General features: G+C 37.5%; 1 protein-coding gene across 3 annotated transcripts in view; it reads right to left on the minus strand.

Moving 5' to 3' along the window:
* Positions 1-13,454, minus strand: part of LOC149772986 (DNA-directed RNA polymerase III subunit RPC4-like) — a 37,036-nt gene that overhangs the window by 12,084 nt on the left and 11,498 nt on the right. For all 3 annotated transcript variants that reach the window (XM_089947015.1, XM_089947013.1, XM_089947016.1), the window contains exons 4-6: positions 11,609-11,799; positions 9,812-9,939; positions 8,285-8,393 (exon numbers count right to left, since the gene is read on the minus strand). In XM_089947015.1, the coding sequence (XP_089803141.1) occupies positions 8,285-8,393; positions 9,812-9,939; positions 11,609-11,799 (428 nt within the window). The remainder of the gene's footprint in view (positions 1-8,284; positions 8,394-9,811; positions 9,940-11,608; positions 11,800-13,454) is intronic.

Consider the following 13,454-nt stretch of genomic DNA (forward strand, 5'->3'; position numbering starts at 1 on the left):
TACAACATATACAGCCATCAGTAAAGAAGGACAGTGCTTTACATAATTATTTAATGTCAAAGATGCATGTGTTGTACCATATTCCATTCGGGTGCCTATTCAGAAGGTGCAAGAGTGCAACAAACTCAGACACAGGCTGTTTATAGTAGCCTTTTCCACCAAATCATTATCGATTTGAATGTATCAATTTTCATTGATGATCTCACTTCTGTGTGATTTTCTTATTGAACTGTTTTCATTCTAGCATACGAGTAATCCTTTGCGATTTTACTGTCTGGAAAATATGTGCGAAATAAATCGCCAGCAACACTAGTAACTGAAAGAAGAAGGTTAATTTCCAAAAAGAAATTTAATAAACCAAATTTCGATTGAATTATATCAAGATTATCTCTGGTATTTATATACGTTTTAAGTTCAGGCTCAGTTATGTATGATGAAGCAGCAAGCTGATGTTTATTAGCTTTTTCGTGCTCTTTATTTCATGGGCACCTCCATGCCCAATAGTGAAATCACATTACACAAATTGCAAAATGTAGAGTTTTCTCCTTTACTAGATGGTTTCACAAATCTAAACAAGATGGCACAACTGTCCTTCCAGTTCTGTTTTCTTGTCTTTCCAGGAGAAAATTATGAATATTCAGCTTTTCTATTCAACATGATTAGAAGCTGATTATTACGAAGATGAGATACAATGACAGCGGTAACTGTCTGCAAAATCTAATATGGCAGATTTCGAATGAACCAATCAAATTGTAGAACTGTATTCCTACATACATGTGATATGTTTCTATCAAAATGGAACCAAGTGCCTGTTCTAAACTGAAAATTGCAAGTTTTTTTTATATATATTATTTTAAAATAAAAAAACCCCTATATTTTGCCAAAAAAACGTACACCTGTATTCAGGTTCAAAATACGGGACAAATACGGAAAAAACGGGACACTTGGCAGCTGAAGAGATACTGACCAGAGCTGACTTTACTAGCCATCTTCAGTTTGTGGTCAGTGGTATGGTCAGTATGTTACTATTAACAGCATACTATGGAGGCAGACCCTGTCCTAAATAGCACACGTGAGGATGCTTACTGGAATCAACATAACGGTTTCAAATTGTCCGAGTTTTACTGATAATGAACACGAGAGTTTTGTATGTACTAGCATGCTGTATTTATAGATTTGAACTCCATTTCTGAACAGACAAATCAAAATGGCAATTGTTCATTCACACAAGCACGGTATGACATCAAAGGTAGAATTACTACATGTTTAAAAATACTGGTGTGATAGATCTGGTGCTGATGCAGAGATCAACTTGCAAACCAGGCATTTCTTAAGTAGTCCTGTAGCCTCTTAGTCAGTACAACAGTTGACAACTGCAGAACATGGTAAAGGCTTAGAAGATAGAATATTAATGCCCAACATGACTGATGTGAATGTTGATGCCCAACTTGACTGATGTGAATGTTGATGCCCAACTTGACTGATGTGAATGTTGATGCCCAACATGACTGATGTGAATGTTGATGCCCAACTTGAATGATGTGAATGTTGATGCCCAACATGACCGATGTGAATGATGATGCCCAACTTGACTGATGTGAATGTTGATGCCCAACTTGAATGATGTGAATGCTGATGCCCAACTTGAATGATGTGAATGTTGATGCCCAGCTTGAATGATGTGAATGTTGATGCCCAACTTGAATGATGTTAATGTTGATGCCCAACTTGAATGATGTGAATGTTTATGCCCAACTTGAATGTGAATGTTGATGCCCAACTTGAATGATGTGAACGTTGATGCCCAGCTTGAATGATGTGAATGTTGATGACTGAATTGAATAATGTGAATGCTGATGCCCAGCTTGAATGATGTGAATGTTGATGCCCAACTTGAATGATCTGAATGTTGATGCCCAACTTGAATGATGTGAATGTTGATGCCCAGCTTGAATGATGTGAATGTTGATGCCCAACTTGAATGTGAATGTTGATGCCCAACTTGAATGATGTGAATGTTGATGCCCAACTTGAATGTGAATGTTGATGCCCAACTTGAATGATGTGAATGTTGATGCCCAACTTGAATGTGAATGTTGATGCCCAACTTGAATGATGTGAATGTTGATGCCCAACTTGAATGATGTGAATGTTGATGCCCAACTTGAATGATGTGAATGTTGATGCCCAACTTGAATGTGAATGTTGATACCCAACTTGAATGATGTGAATGTTGATGCCCAACTTGAATGATGTGAATGTTGATGACTGAACTGAATAATGTTAATGTTGATGCCCAGCTTGAATGATGTGAATGTTGATGCCCAACTTGAATGATGTGAATGTTGATGCCCAGCTTGAATGATGTGAATGTTGATGCCCAACTTGAATGTGAATATTGATGCCCAACTTGAATGATGTGAATGTTGGTGCCCAACCTGAATGATGTGAATGTTGATGCCCAACTTGAATGTGAATGTTGATGCCCAACTTGAATGATGTGAATGTTGATGCCCAACTTGAATGTGAATGTTGATGCCCAACTTGAATGTGAATGTTGATGCCCAACTTGAATGTGAATGTTGATGCCCAACTTGAATGATGTGAATGTTGATGCCCAGCTTGAATGATGTGAATGTTGATGCCCAACTTGAATGATGTGAATGTTGATGCCCAACTTGAATGATGTGAATGTTGATGACTGACTTGAATAATGTGAATGCTGATGCCCAACTTGAATGATGTGAATGTTGATGACTGACTTGAATAATGTGAATGTTGATGCCCAACTTGAATGACGTGAATGTTGATGCCCAACTTGAATGATGTGAATGCTGATGCCCAACTTGAATGATGTGAATGTTGATGACTGACTTGAATAATGTGAATGTTGATGCCCAACTTGAATGATGTGAATGTTGATGCCCAACTTAAATGATGTGAATGTTGATGCCCAGCTTGAATGATGTGAATGTTGATGCCCAATTTGAATGTGAATATTGATGCCCAACTTGAATGATGTGAATGTTGGTGCCCAACCTGAATGATGTGAATGTTGATGCCCAACTTGAATGTGAATGTTGATGCCCAACTTGAATGATGTGAATGTTGATGCCCAACTTGAATGTGAATGTTGATGCCCAACTTGAATGTGAATGTTGATGCCCAACTTGAATGATGTGAATGTTGATGCCCAGCTTGAATGATGTGAATGTTGATGCCCAACTTGAATGATGTGAATGTTGATGCCCAACTTGAATGATGTGAATGTTGATGACTAACTTGAATAATGTGAATGCTGATGCCCAACTTGAATGATGTGAATGTTGATGACTGACTTGAATAATGTGAATGTTGATGCCCAACTTGAATGACGTGAATGTTGATGCCCAACTTGAATGATGTGAATGCTGATGCCCAACTTGAATGATGTGAATGTTGATGACTGACTTGAATAATGTGAATGTTGATGCCCAACTTGAATGATGTGAATGTTGATGCCCAACTTGAATGATGTTAATGTTGATGCCCAACTTGAATGATGTGAATGTTGATGCCAACTTGAATGTGAATGTTGATGCCCAACATGAATGATGTGAATGTTGATGCCCAGCTTGAATGATGTGAATGCTGACGACTGAATTGAATAATGTGAATGTTGATGCCCAGCTTGAATGATGTGAATGTTGATGCCCAACTTGAATGATGTGAATGCTGATGCCCATCTTGAATGATGTGAATGTTGATGCCCAGCTTGAATGATGTGAATGTTGATGCCCAACTTGAATGATGTGAATGTTGATGCCCAACTTGAATGATGTGAATGTTGATGACTGAGTTGAATAATGTTAATGTTGATGCCCAACTTGAATGATGTGAATGTTGATGCCCAACTTGAATGATGTGAATGTTGATGCCCAGCTTGAATGATGTGAATGTTGATGCCCAACTTGAATGTGAATGTTGATGCCCAACTTGAATGATGTGAATGTTGATGCCCAACTTGAATGATGTGAATGTTGATGCCCAACTTGAATGATGTGAATGTTGATGCCCAGCTTGAATGATGTGAATGTTGATGACTGACTTGAATGATGTGAATGTTGATGCCCAGCTTGAATGATGTGAATGTTGATGCCCAACTTGGATGTGAATGTTTATGCCCAACTTGAATGATGTGAATGTTGATGCCCAACTTGAATGATGTGAATGTTGATGACTGACTTGAATAATGCGAATGTTGATGCCCAACTTGAATGATGTGAATGTTGATGCCCAACTTGATGTGAATGTTGATGACTTACTTGAATAATGTGAATGTTGATGCCCAACTTGAATGATGTGAATGCTGATGCTTAACTTGAATGTGAATGTTGATGACTGACTTGAATGATGTGAATCCTGATGCCCAATTTGAATGACGTGAATGTTGATGACTGACTTGAATGACGTGAATGTTGATGACTGACTTGAATGACGTGAATGTTGATGACTGACTTGAATGACGTGAATGTTGATGACTGACTTGAATGATGTGAATGTTGATGCCCAACTTGAATGATGTGAATGTTGATGACTGAATTGAATAATGTTAATGTTGATGCCCAGCTTGAATGATGTGAATGTTGATGCCCAACTTGAATGATGTGAATGTTGATGCCCAGCTTGAATGATGTGAATGTTGATGCCCAACTTGAATGTGAATGTTGATGCCCAACTTGAATGATGTGAATGTTGATGCCCAACCTGAATGATGTGAATGTTGATGCCCAACTTGAATGATGTGAATGTTGATGCCCAACTTGAATGTGAATGTTGATGCCCAACTTGAATGTGAATGTTGATGCCCAACTTGAATGATGTGAATGTTGATGCCCAACTTGAATGTGAATGTTGATGCCCAACTTGAATGATGTGAATGTTGATGCCTAACTTGAATGATGTGAATGTTGATGCCCAGCTTGAATGATGTGAATGTTGATGACTGACTTGAATGATGTGAATGTTGATGCCCAGCTTGAATGATGTGAATGTTGATGCCCAACTTGAATGATGTGAATGTTGATGCCCAGCTTAAATGATGTGAATGTTGATGACTGACTTGAATGATGTGAATGTTGATGCCCAACTTGAATGATGTGAATGTTGATGCCCAACTTGAATGATGTGAATGTTGATGCCCAACTTGATGTGAATGTTGATGCCCAACTTGAATGATGTGAATGTTGATGCCCAACTTGAATGATGTGAATGTTGATGCCCAGCTTGAATGATGTGAATGTTGATGACTGACTTGAATGATGTGAATGTTGATGCCCAGCTTGAATGATGTGAATGTTGATGCCCAGCTTGAATGATGTGAATGTTGATGCCCAACTTGAATGATGTGAATGTTGATGCCCAGCTTGAATGATGTGAATGTTGATGCCCAACTTGAATGATGTGAATGTTGATGCCCAGCTTAAATGATGTGAATGTTGATGACTGACTTGAATGATGTGAATGTTGATGACTGACTTGAATAATGCGAATGTTGATGCCCAACTTGAATGATGTGAATGTTGATGCCCAACTTGATGTGAATGTTGATGACTGACTTGAATAATGTGAATGTTGATGCCCAACTTGAATGATGTGAATGCTGATGCTTAACTTGAATGTGAATGTTGATGACTGACTTGAATGATGTGAATCCTGATGCCCAATTTGAATGATGTGAATGTTGATGACTGACTTGAATGACGTGAATGTTGATGACTGACTTGAATAATGTTAATGTTGATGCCCAGCTTGAATGATGTGAATGTTGATGCCCAACTTGAATGATGTGAATGTTGATGCCCAGCTTGAATGATGTGAATGTTGATGCCCAACTTGAATGTGAATGTTGATGACTGACTTGAATGATGTGAATGTTGATGCCCAACCTGAATGATGTGAATGTTGATGCCCAACTTGAATGTGAATGTTGATGCCCAACTTAAATGATGTGAATGTTGATGCCCAACTTGAATGTGAATGTTGATGTCCAACTTGAATGATGTGAATGTTGATGCCCAACTTGAATGATGTGAATGTTGATGACTGAATTGAATAATGTTAATGTTGATGCCCAGCTTGAATGATGTGAATGTTGATGCCCAACTTGAATGATGTGAATGTTGATGCCCAGCTTGAATGATGTGAATGTTGATGCCCAACTTGAATGTGAATGTTGATGCCCAACTTGAATGATGTGAATGTTGATGCCCAACCTGAATGATGTGAATGTTGATGCCCAACTTGAATGTGAATGTTGATGCCCAACTTGAATGATGTGAATGTTGATGCCCAACTTGAATGTGAATGTTGATGCCCAACTTGAATGTGAATGTTGATGTCCAACTTGAATGATGTGAATGTTGATGCCCAACTTGAATGATGTGAATGTTGATGCCCAGCTTGAATGATGTGAATGTTGATGCTCAACTTGAATGATGCGAATGTTGATGCCCAACTTGAATGATGTGAATGTTGATGACTGACTTGAATAATGTGAATGTTGATGCCCAACTTGAATGACGTGAATGTTGATGCCCAACTTGAATGATGTGAATGCTGATGCCCAACTTGAATGATGTGAATGTTGATGACTGACTTGAATAATGTGAATGTTGATGCCCAACTTGAATGATGTGAATGTTGATGCCCAACTTCAATGATGTTAATGTTGATGCCCAACTTGAATGATGTGAATGTTGATGCCCAACATGAATGATGTGAATGTTGATGGCCAGCTTGAATGATGTGAATGCTGATGACTGAATTGAATAATGTAAATGTTGATGCCCAGCTTGAATGATGTGAATGTTGATGCCCAACTTGAATGATGTGAATGTTGATGCCCATCTTGAATGATGTGAATGTTGATGCCCAACTTGAATGATGTGAATGTTGATGCCCATCTTGAATGATGTGAATGTTGATGCCCATCTTGAATGATGTGAATGCTGATGACTGAATTGAATAATGTGAATGTTGATGCCCAGCTTGAATGATGTGAATGTTGATGCCCAACTTGAATGATGTGAATGTTGATGCCCATCTTGAATGATGTGAATGTTGATGCCCAACTTGAATGATGTGAATGTTGATGCCCAACTTGAATGATGTGAATGTTGATGCCCAACTTGAATGATGTGAATGTTGATGACTGACTTGAATAATGTTAATGTTGATGCCCAACTTGAATGATGTGAATGTTGATGACTGACTTGAATAATGTTAATGTTGATGCCCAACTTGAATGATGTGAATGTTGATGCCCAACTTGAATGATGTGAATGTTGATGCCCAGCTTGAATGATGTGAATGTTGATGCCCAACTTGAATGTGAATGTTGATGCCCAACTTGAATGATGTGAATGTTGATGCCCAACTTGAATGATGTGAATGTTGATGCCCAGCTTGAATGATGTGAATGTTGATGACTGACTTGAATGATGTGAATGTTGATGCCCAGCTTGAATGATGTGAATGTTGATGCCCAGCTTGAATGATGTGAATGTTGATGCCCAACTTGAATAATGTGAATGTTGATGCCCAGCTTGAATGATGTGAATGTTGATGACTGACTTGAATGATGTGAATGTTGATGCCCAGCTTGAATCATGTGAATGTTGATGCCCAACTTGAATGATGTGAATGTTGATGCCCAACTTGAATGATGCGAATGTTGATGACTGACTTGAATAATGCGAATGTTGATGCCCAACTTGAATGATGTGAATGTTGATGCCCAACTTGATGTGAATGTTGATGACTGACTTGAATAATGTGAATGTTGATGCCCAACTTGAATGATGTGAATGCTGATGCTTAACTTGAATGTGAATGTTGATGACTGACTTGAATGATGTGAATCCTGATGCCCAATTTGAATGATGTGAATGTTGATGACTGACTTGAATGACGTGAATGTTGATGACTGACTTGAATGACGTGAATGTTGATGACTGACTTGAATGACGTGAATGTTGATGACTGACTTGAATGATGTGAATGTTGAAGACTGACTTGAATGATGTGAATGTTGATGCCTATCTAAGGACAAACAGCAAAAAACATATTATGCCTGTCCATTGGAAGAGAGACATTGTAAAATCAAATCTTCAAAGGTTGATGGTAACATTTTTTAAAACCAAATTATTGAATGAATATTTTTCTCATTCTGCATGTAACTCATTTTATTTGGTACTTTTTCTTTGTCACTTCCCTGCCTTTTTTCCTATTCTATCATTCCTACCTTTGATCTTGACCTGAGTGAACTCAGCTTCAGATTTGACAGCTGCCAGAGGAAGTTGGACTGGCTGTAAGGCAGCATCCTCCAAATGTGATGACCCAAAGTCTATAAACTGAAACAGGTAACACATTTTTCAAATATATCCATGACTTTTGCATACAAATCTTTGGAGGTATTTTGATGCAACTTGAATGTCTTTTGTCTTAAATGTAGGAACTTGAATGTGTTTTGTCTGAAGTGTAGGAACTTCAATGCATTTTGTCTGAAGTGTAGGAACTTGAATGTATTTTGTCTTAAGTGTAGGAACTTGAATGTGTTTTGTCTGAAGTGTAGGAACTTGAATGTATTTTGTCTTAAGTGCAGGAACTTTAATGTGTTTTATCTAAAATGTAGGTACTTCAATGCAATTTGTCTTAAGTGTAGGAATTTTCTTCAAAATCTAACTGAGTAAACAGAAGCGTTACCGAGAGAAATATCTGAGCATGAAATAGTCACTGGGCTAGTTATCAGATAGATTACTGTCTCTTAGCAATAGCAATATGAACAGGAACTCTCCATACAGTTGATAGTTTGATAAATTCCATGTATAATATGCAACAGTTTGTTTACTACAGTATAATCGCAGAATCCACTGAATTTCAGAATACATCTCTCAAGTTTCTTGTTAACACATTCATGTTCAGATAAATCACATGAAGAAATACAGTCTTTCCATTAAAAACTATCTTGTCTCTTCTTATAAAAACTTACATTTATGCATATGCAGAAGCTGATTTTTAAATAAAGAACATTTGCAATAGCAGCTTTGTAAGATACCATTTTTTGCTATAATTTTAAATTAGTTTGCTGTAATTCCATCTTAATAACAAAAGTCCCTCAAAGGGATTGATACTCTACTGGGCAAAATATTTTTCAGGAATTCAAGATAAAACTGTTTCTTCCTTATAACTGTTGAGTGTTGAATCCATCTCTGTTGCTCACCAGCACGATTTTTATTAAGGCCAACTAGACAACATGAAGTCTTTTAGTGAAAACTCAATGTTGATATGACCATCCATTCAGGTGGAGTAGCAAGAACAAGATTTTCAAGAAGACCAAATGCAGTGGCCATGTAGGGCATCATATTGGGACCATTTTCATTTGGACCAACTAGACATCATAAGAAATCTTTCAAGCAAACCCCATGTTAATATAACCATCCTTTCCACAGGAGTAGCAGTAAAATTTTTGAGACAACCACTGTTACAGCCATATTTGATTTCAGATTGGCACCTTTTTCATTTAGGACCATCTAGACATCATAAAAAGTCTTCTAGTGAAAATCCCATGATGACATTACCATTCATTAACCAACAGAAGTGATAACAATATATTCAAGATGGCCATATTTGACAGCAGATCTGCACCATTTACATTTAGGACCAACAAGGAAACTTTTGACCACTCTGGTGGCCTAAGTGGACAGATCACACACAATTAAAATTAAATAAAACCATTAAAAAGATTTATTTGTAAGCAACTGGAACTCACATCATCTTTCAGCAGCTGGTCCAGCACTTGTTTCGTCTCTGTATCTGTTTTCTCCTTCTTGAAAACAGAAGGGCGGGAACCTGAGGATCCCCCACTGGAGCCCCTCTCAAATGGCTCATATGGGGCATCTGCAAGGGAAATAAGACCAATCAGTTGTGTATGAATATAATGACATGTAAAAAAATTGCCTTTCCTTACCATTCGTGTAACATTATTAAGGGAGACAACTACAGAAAATATTTGTACTAAGATGGCAGTTGGCACACTGTCCTGACCTGAGAGGATATCTATACATTGATCTCTCTCTTATACAGTCACCCCTTCTGCACTGGGAAAGTGGTCATATAAGACTTGCCAGAGGGGACCTATATTTGTGAGAAGTATACAATCCTCCTGGTAGTTAATCATTAGAGACAAGTGCTTTTATTCCAAACACAGACCTGTCAAAGAAATCTCATGAGTTGTATTTCAGCAACTAACACCTGCCTGCCATAAAATCTGTGACATGGATGAAAACAAAGCCAGTTTTGAGCTGGCAATCTGATGAACTGTTAGAGGATAGGAAAGTCAGCATTCCTTGAGATACACACATATAATGATTATCATACAATTGATAAGTTAAAATATAAATATTTACTCCTTATTTGTGAAAACTTGCTTTAAATTGTAAATATTAAAATTATCATGTAAGCACAAGAAAATGCGAGACTGACCTTGACATTGACTACAAGATGGAAATGATACCTACGATAGATTTAAGAAACTGAAGGTGGGTATGCAGAAGAATGCGTTACATATAAATGCTAAATAAAATGCTGATATTGGTATTGTGGCAAGGTCGCAGGTTATAAAACTTGCTGAACATAAAGCATTAGGAACTCAACAAAACCCACTGTCAGTAAATTAGCTTGCACAGATTTACTTCATATTTACCTAAGCCACTAATGTTAACAAATTCTTTTATTTTGTGTCCTTTTCATTTTTTTTTATTTGACGGTTGGAAAGTGCCATGCAAATCTGAGTTTGTCCTGACAGTCAGGCGAGTGGATTAGCAAATCCCTGCCTTTCCAGTTTTGGCATTATACATTATGACTCGCATGTGATTTGATGAAAATGGTTTTTTTTATCAATGAAAGAAATGTATATGTAAGTTTGAAAAGAAAAGCTACATGTTCTCATGTTTATAATGCACTTACATTCTCAGGCATGGAAAGTGAAAATGTAGGTAGGCAAGTAAAATTCACTTGCCCAAGAAAAAGTAAATTGATAAGATTATTTGTAAAGCTGAAATTGATGGAATTTAGAATACTGCATACTGTTTTCTTTGAAAAAGGTTCCACTATTCGACCCTGTGGATCCCTAAAGAAAATGGTTCCATTATCAGTCAGTTCGTGTGTTTTTGGATTTTTAACATAGCTTTAAAAATTTTTAAATCATATCGCTACAAGGTCTGCAGTGTCAATGTTTACAGTGCTGCCTAGCGATGAGGCATCATGTCCCACCCAGTCACATTATCATGACAGTATGCCAACCAGTCCTAATGCTAACCTCTTAATGTTGAGCACCAATGGGAGGTAGCTGTTAGTACCATTTTTATAAGTCTTTGGTGTGACTCAGCTGGGCTTTGAACCCACGACCTCCACATCTGAGGCAGATGCTCTAACTACTTTGGCCACCAAAGCAGTCGATTCCACTATCAGACACTGTGGATCCTAGAAAAGGGTTCCTCAATCAGACCTTGTGGTTCCCTAAAAAATCCTTGTAATAATTTTTGGCTACATTCAGAGGCACACATACTTGAATTTCCCTTAGGCAGCAGTCTCCCTCCTGGTCCCTGTTCAAATATTGAGTGGGACTGGATCAGGTTGGCCCCTCTACCTTGACCCCTGCCTCGTCCTCTGCCCCTGTCCCCTACATGATTAAATCCCTTTCTCTCATCTTTGTATCTGGATTTCTCATCAGCTTTGTTGGTTTGTTCCTCCAATGGGCTGGAATGTAAATATCATAATTAAGAGCTCATAGTACTATGAACTGAATGAACTGTGATGTAAACAGTTGTAGTTACAAGCCCATGGTACTGTGAGCTGAATGGACTGTAATGCACAAAGTTGTAGTTAAGACTTGATGGTACTATGAACTGACTGGGTTGGAGTTGTAGTTAAGATCTCATGGTACTATGAACCAACTAGGCTGCAATGTGAGAAGTTGTAGTTAAGACATCATGTTACTATGAACTGACTGGGTTAGAATTGTAGTTAAGATCTCATGGTACTATGAACCAACTAGATTGGAATGTGAGAAGTTGTAGTTAAGACTTCATGGTGATATGAACTAACTGGGTTAGAGTTGTAGTTAAGACATCATGTTACTATGAACTGACTGGGTTAGAGTTGTAGTTAAGACATCATGTTACTATGAGCTGACTAGGCTGGAATGTGAGAAGTTGTGGTTAAATCTTCATGGTACAAAGTACCGACTAGGCTGGAACAGAGAAGGTGTAGTCAAGACTTCATGGTACTATGAACTGAATTAAATGGTAGGTATGAGTGTTCTGAAAGGCAAATTAATAATGTTCTGGCAAGAAATAACCAGGTTTTATTGCACAAATTGCTGAGTATAATGTACAACAGCAGAAGCAAGATCTTGCTGGGAAACAAGGAAAATCTCTAGGAATTAAGCTGAAAAAGGAAAATCAACTCTGGAAAAGTGACCTGTCATAACCAAATTTTAATTTTCATCATTTTCCAGTGTCAAATATTGATAATGATGTCTAAGGCAGTATTATGTGATTATTAGGGTAAACCATATGTACATTTCACTGTTTTTAGATTGACTATCCTGCACATTTCAGATTTTTGAATTACTTACTTGTACATTTCACCATTTTAGTTGTCTGTTTATCAAAATAACAGCTAATTTTCACTGCTGAAATGACCAAAATTAAAGAACGTCTGTGAAAGTCACTACAAATACCTGACCTTATAAAAGGACACTTCATTTTAACTCAACAAAAGGAGAAAAAACAACTAAGATTAATAATAAATTCTTCAATATACAATTAGGCTCATTTTAATTCAATTCTCAAAAAAAACACCCAAATGAATTGAGGAACCACAAGACAGTAAAGTTTAGACACCAAAAAAAACACATGCAGACATTAAAAACCTCAAATAGCTTTTGTTTGCTAAAACCAAATACACCTCTCCCTCGATAACTCGCACACAACAGGGTCCAAAAACATAGACTGCACTATAAGCAAGGGTGCGAGTTACCGAGGGACCTAAAAAAATCTGCTAAACATCCAGAAAACCGCAGGTTTGGGGGTGGGGTGGGAACTGGGCTGTTTAACGACTGAATCCTCGCGTCGAGAATAATTGTCAATAAAGCGCTTTTTCTGATGAATTTGTTAATCAATCTGTATAAATTACATTTATATTCAAAATGTCCAACATCTGAAAGATCGTTAATGTTATTCCAACTGGTTTCAATAACCAAAACGTGTACTTGAAAACATTGCATATTATGTCGCTGCTTTTTCTTTGTTGATTAGTCTGGTTCCTGGAATGAGATGTAATAGTATTGTGTGAAATAGGGAGTCTTTGAAGCAGGGAACCAGACTAACTGTTGATACATCACCAAAAAG

The sequence above is a fragment of the Sinohyriopsis cumingii genome, unplaced genomic scaffold (genome assembly GCF_028554795.1).
Source record: "Sinohyriopsis cumingii isolate HCF-2022 unplaced genomic scaffold, ASM2855479v2 utg000940l, whole genome shotgun sequence".
NCBI lineage: Eukaryota > Metazoa > Mollusca > Bivalvia > Unionida > Unionidae > Sinohyriopsis > Sinohyriopsis cumingii.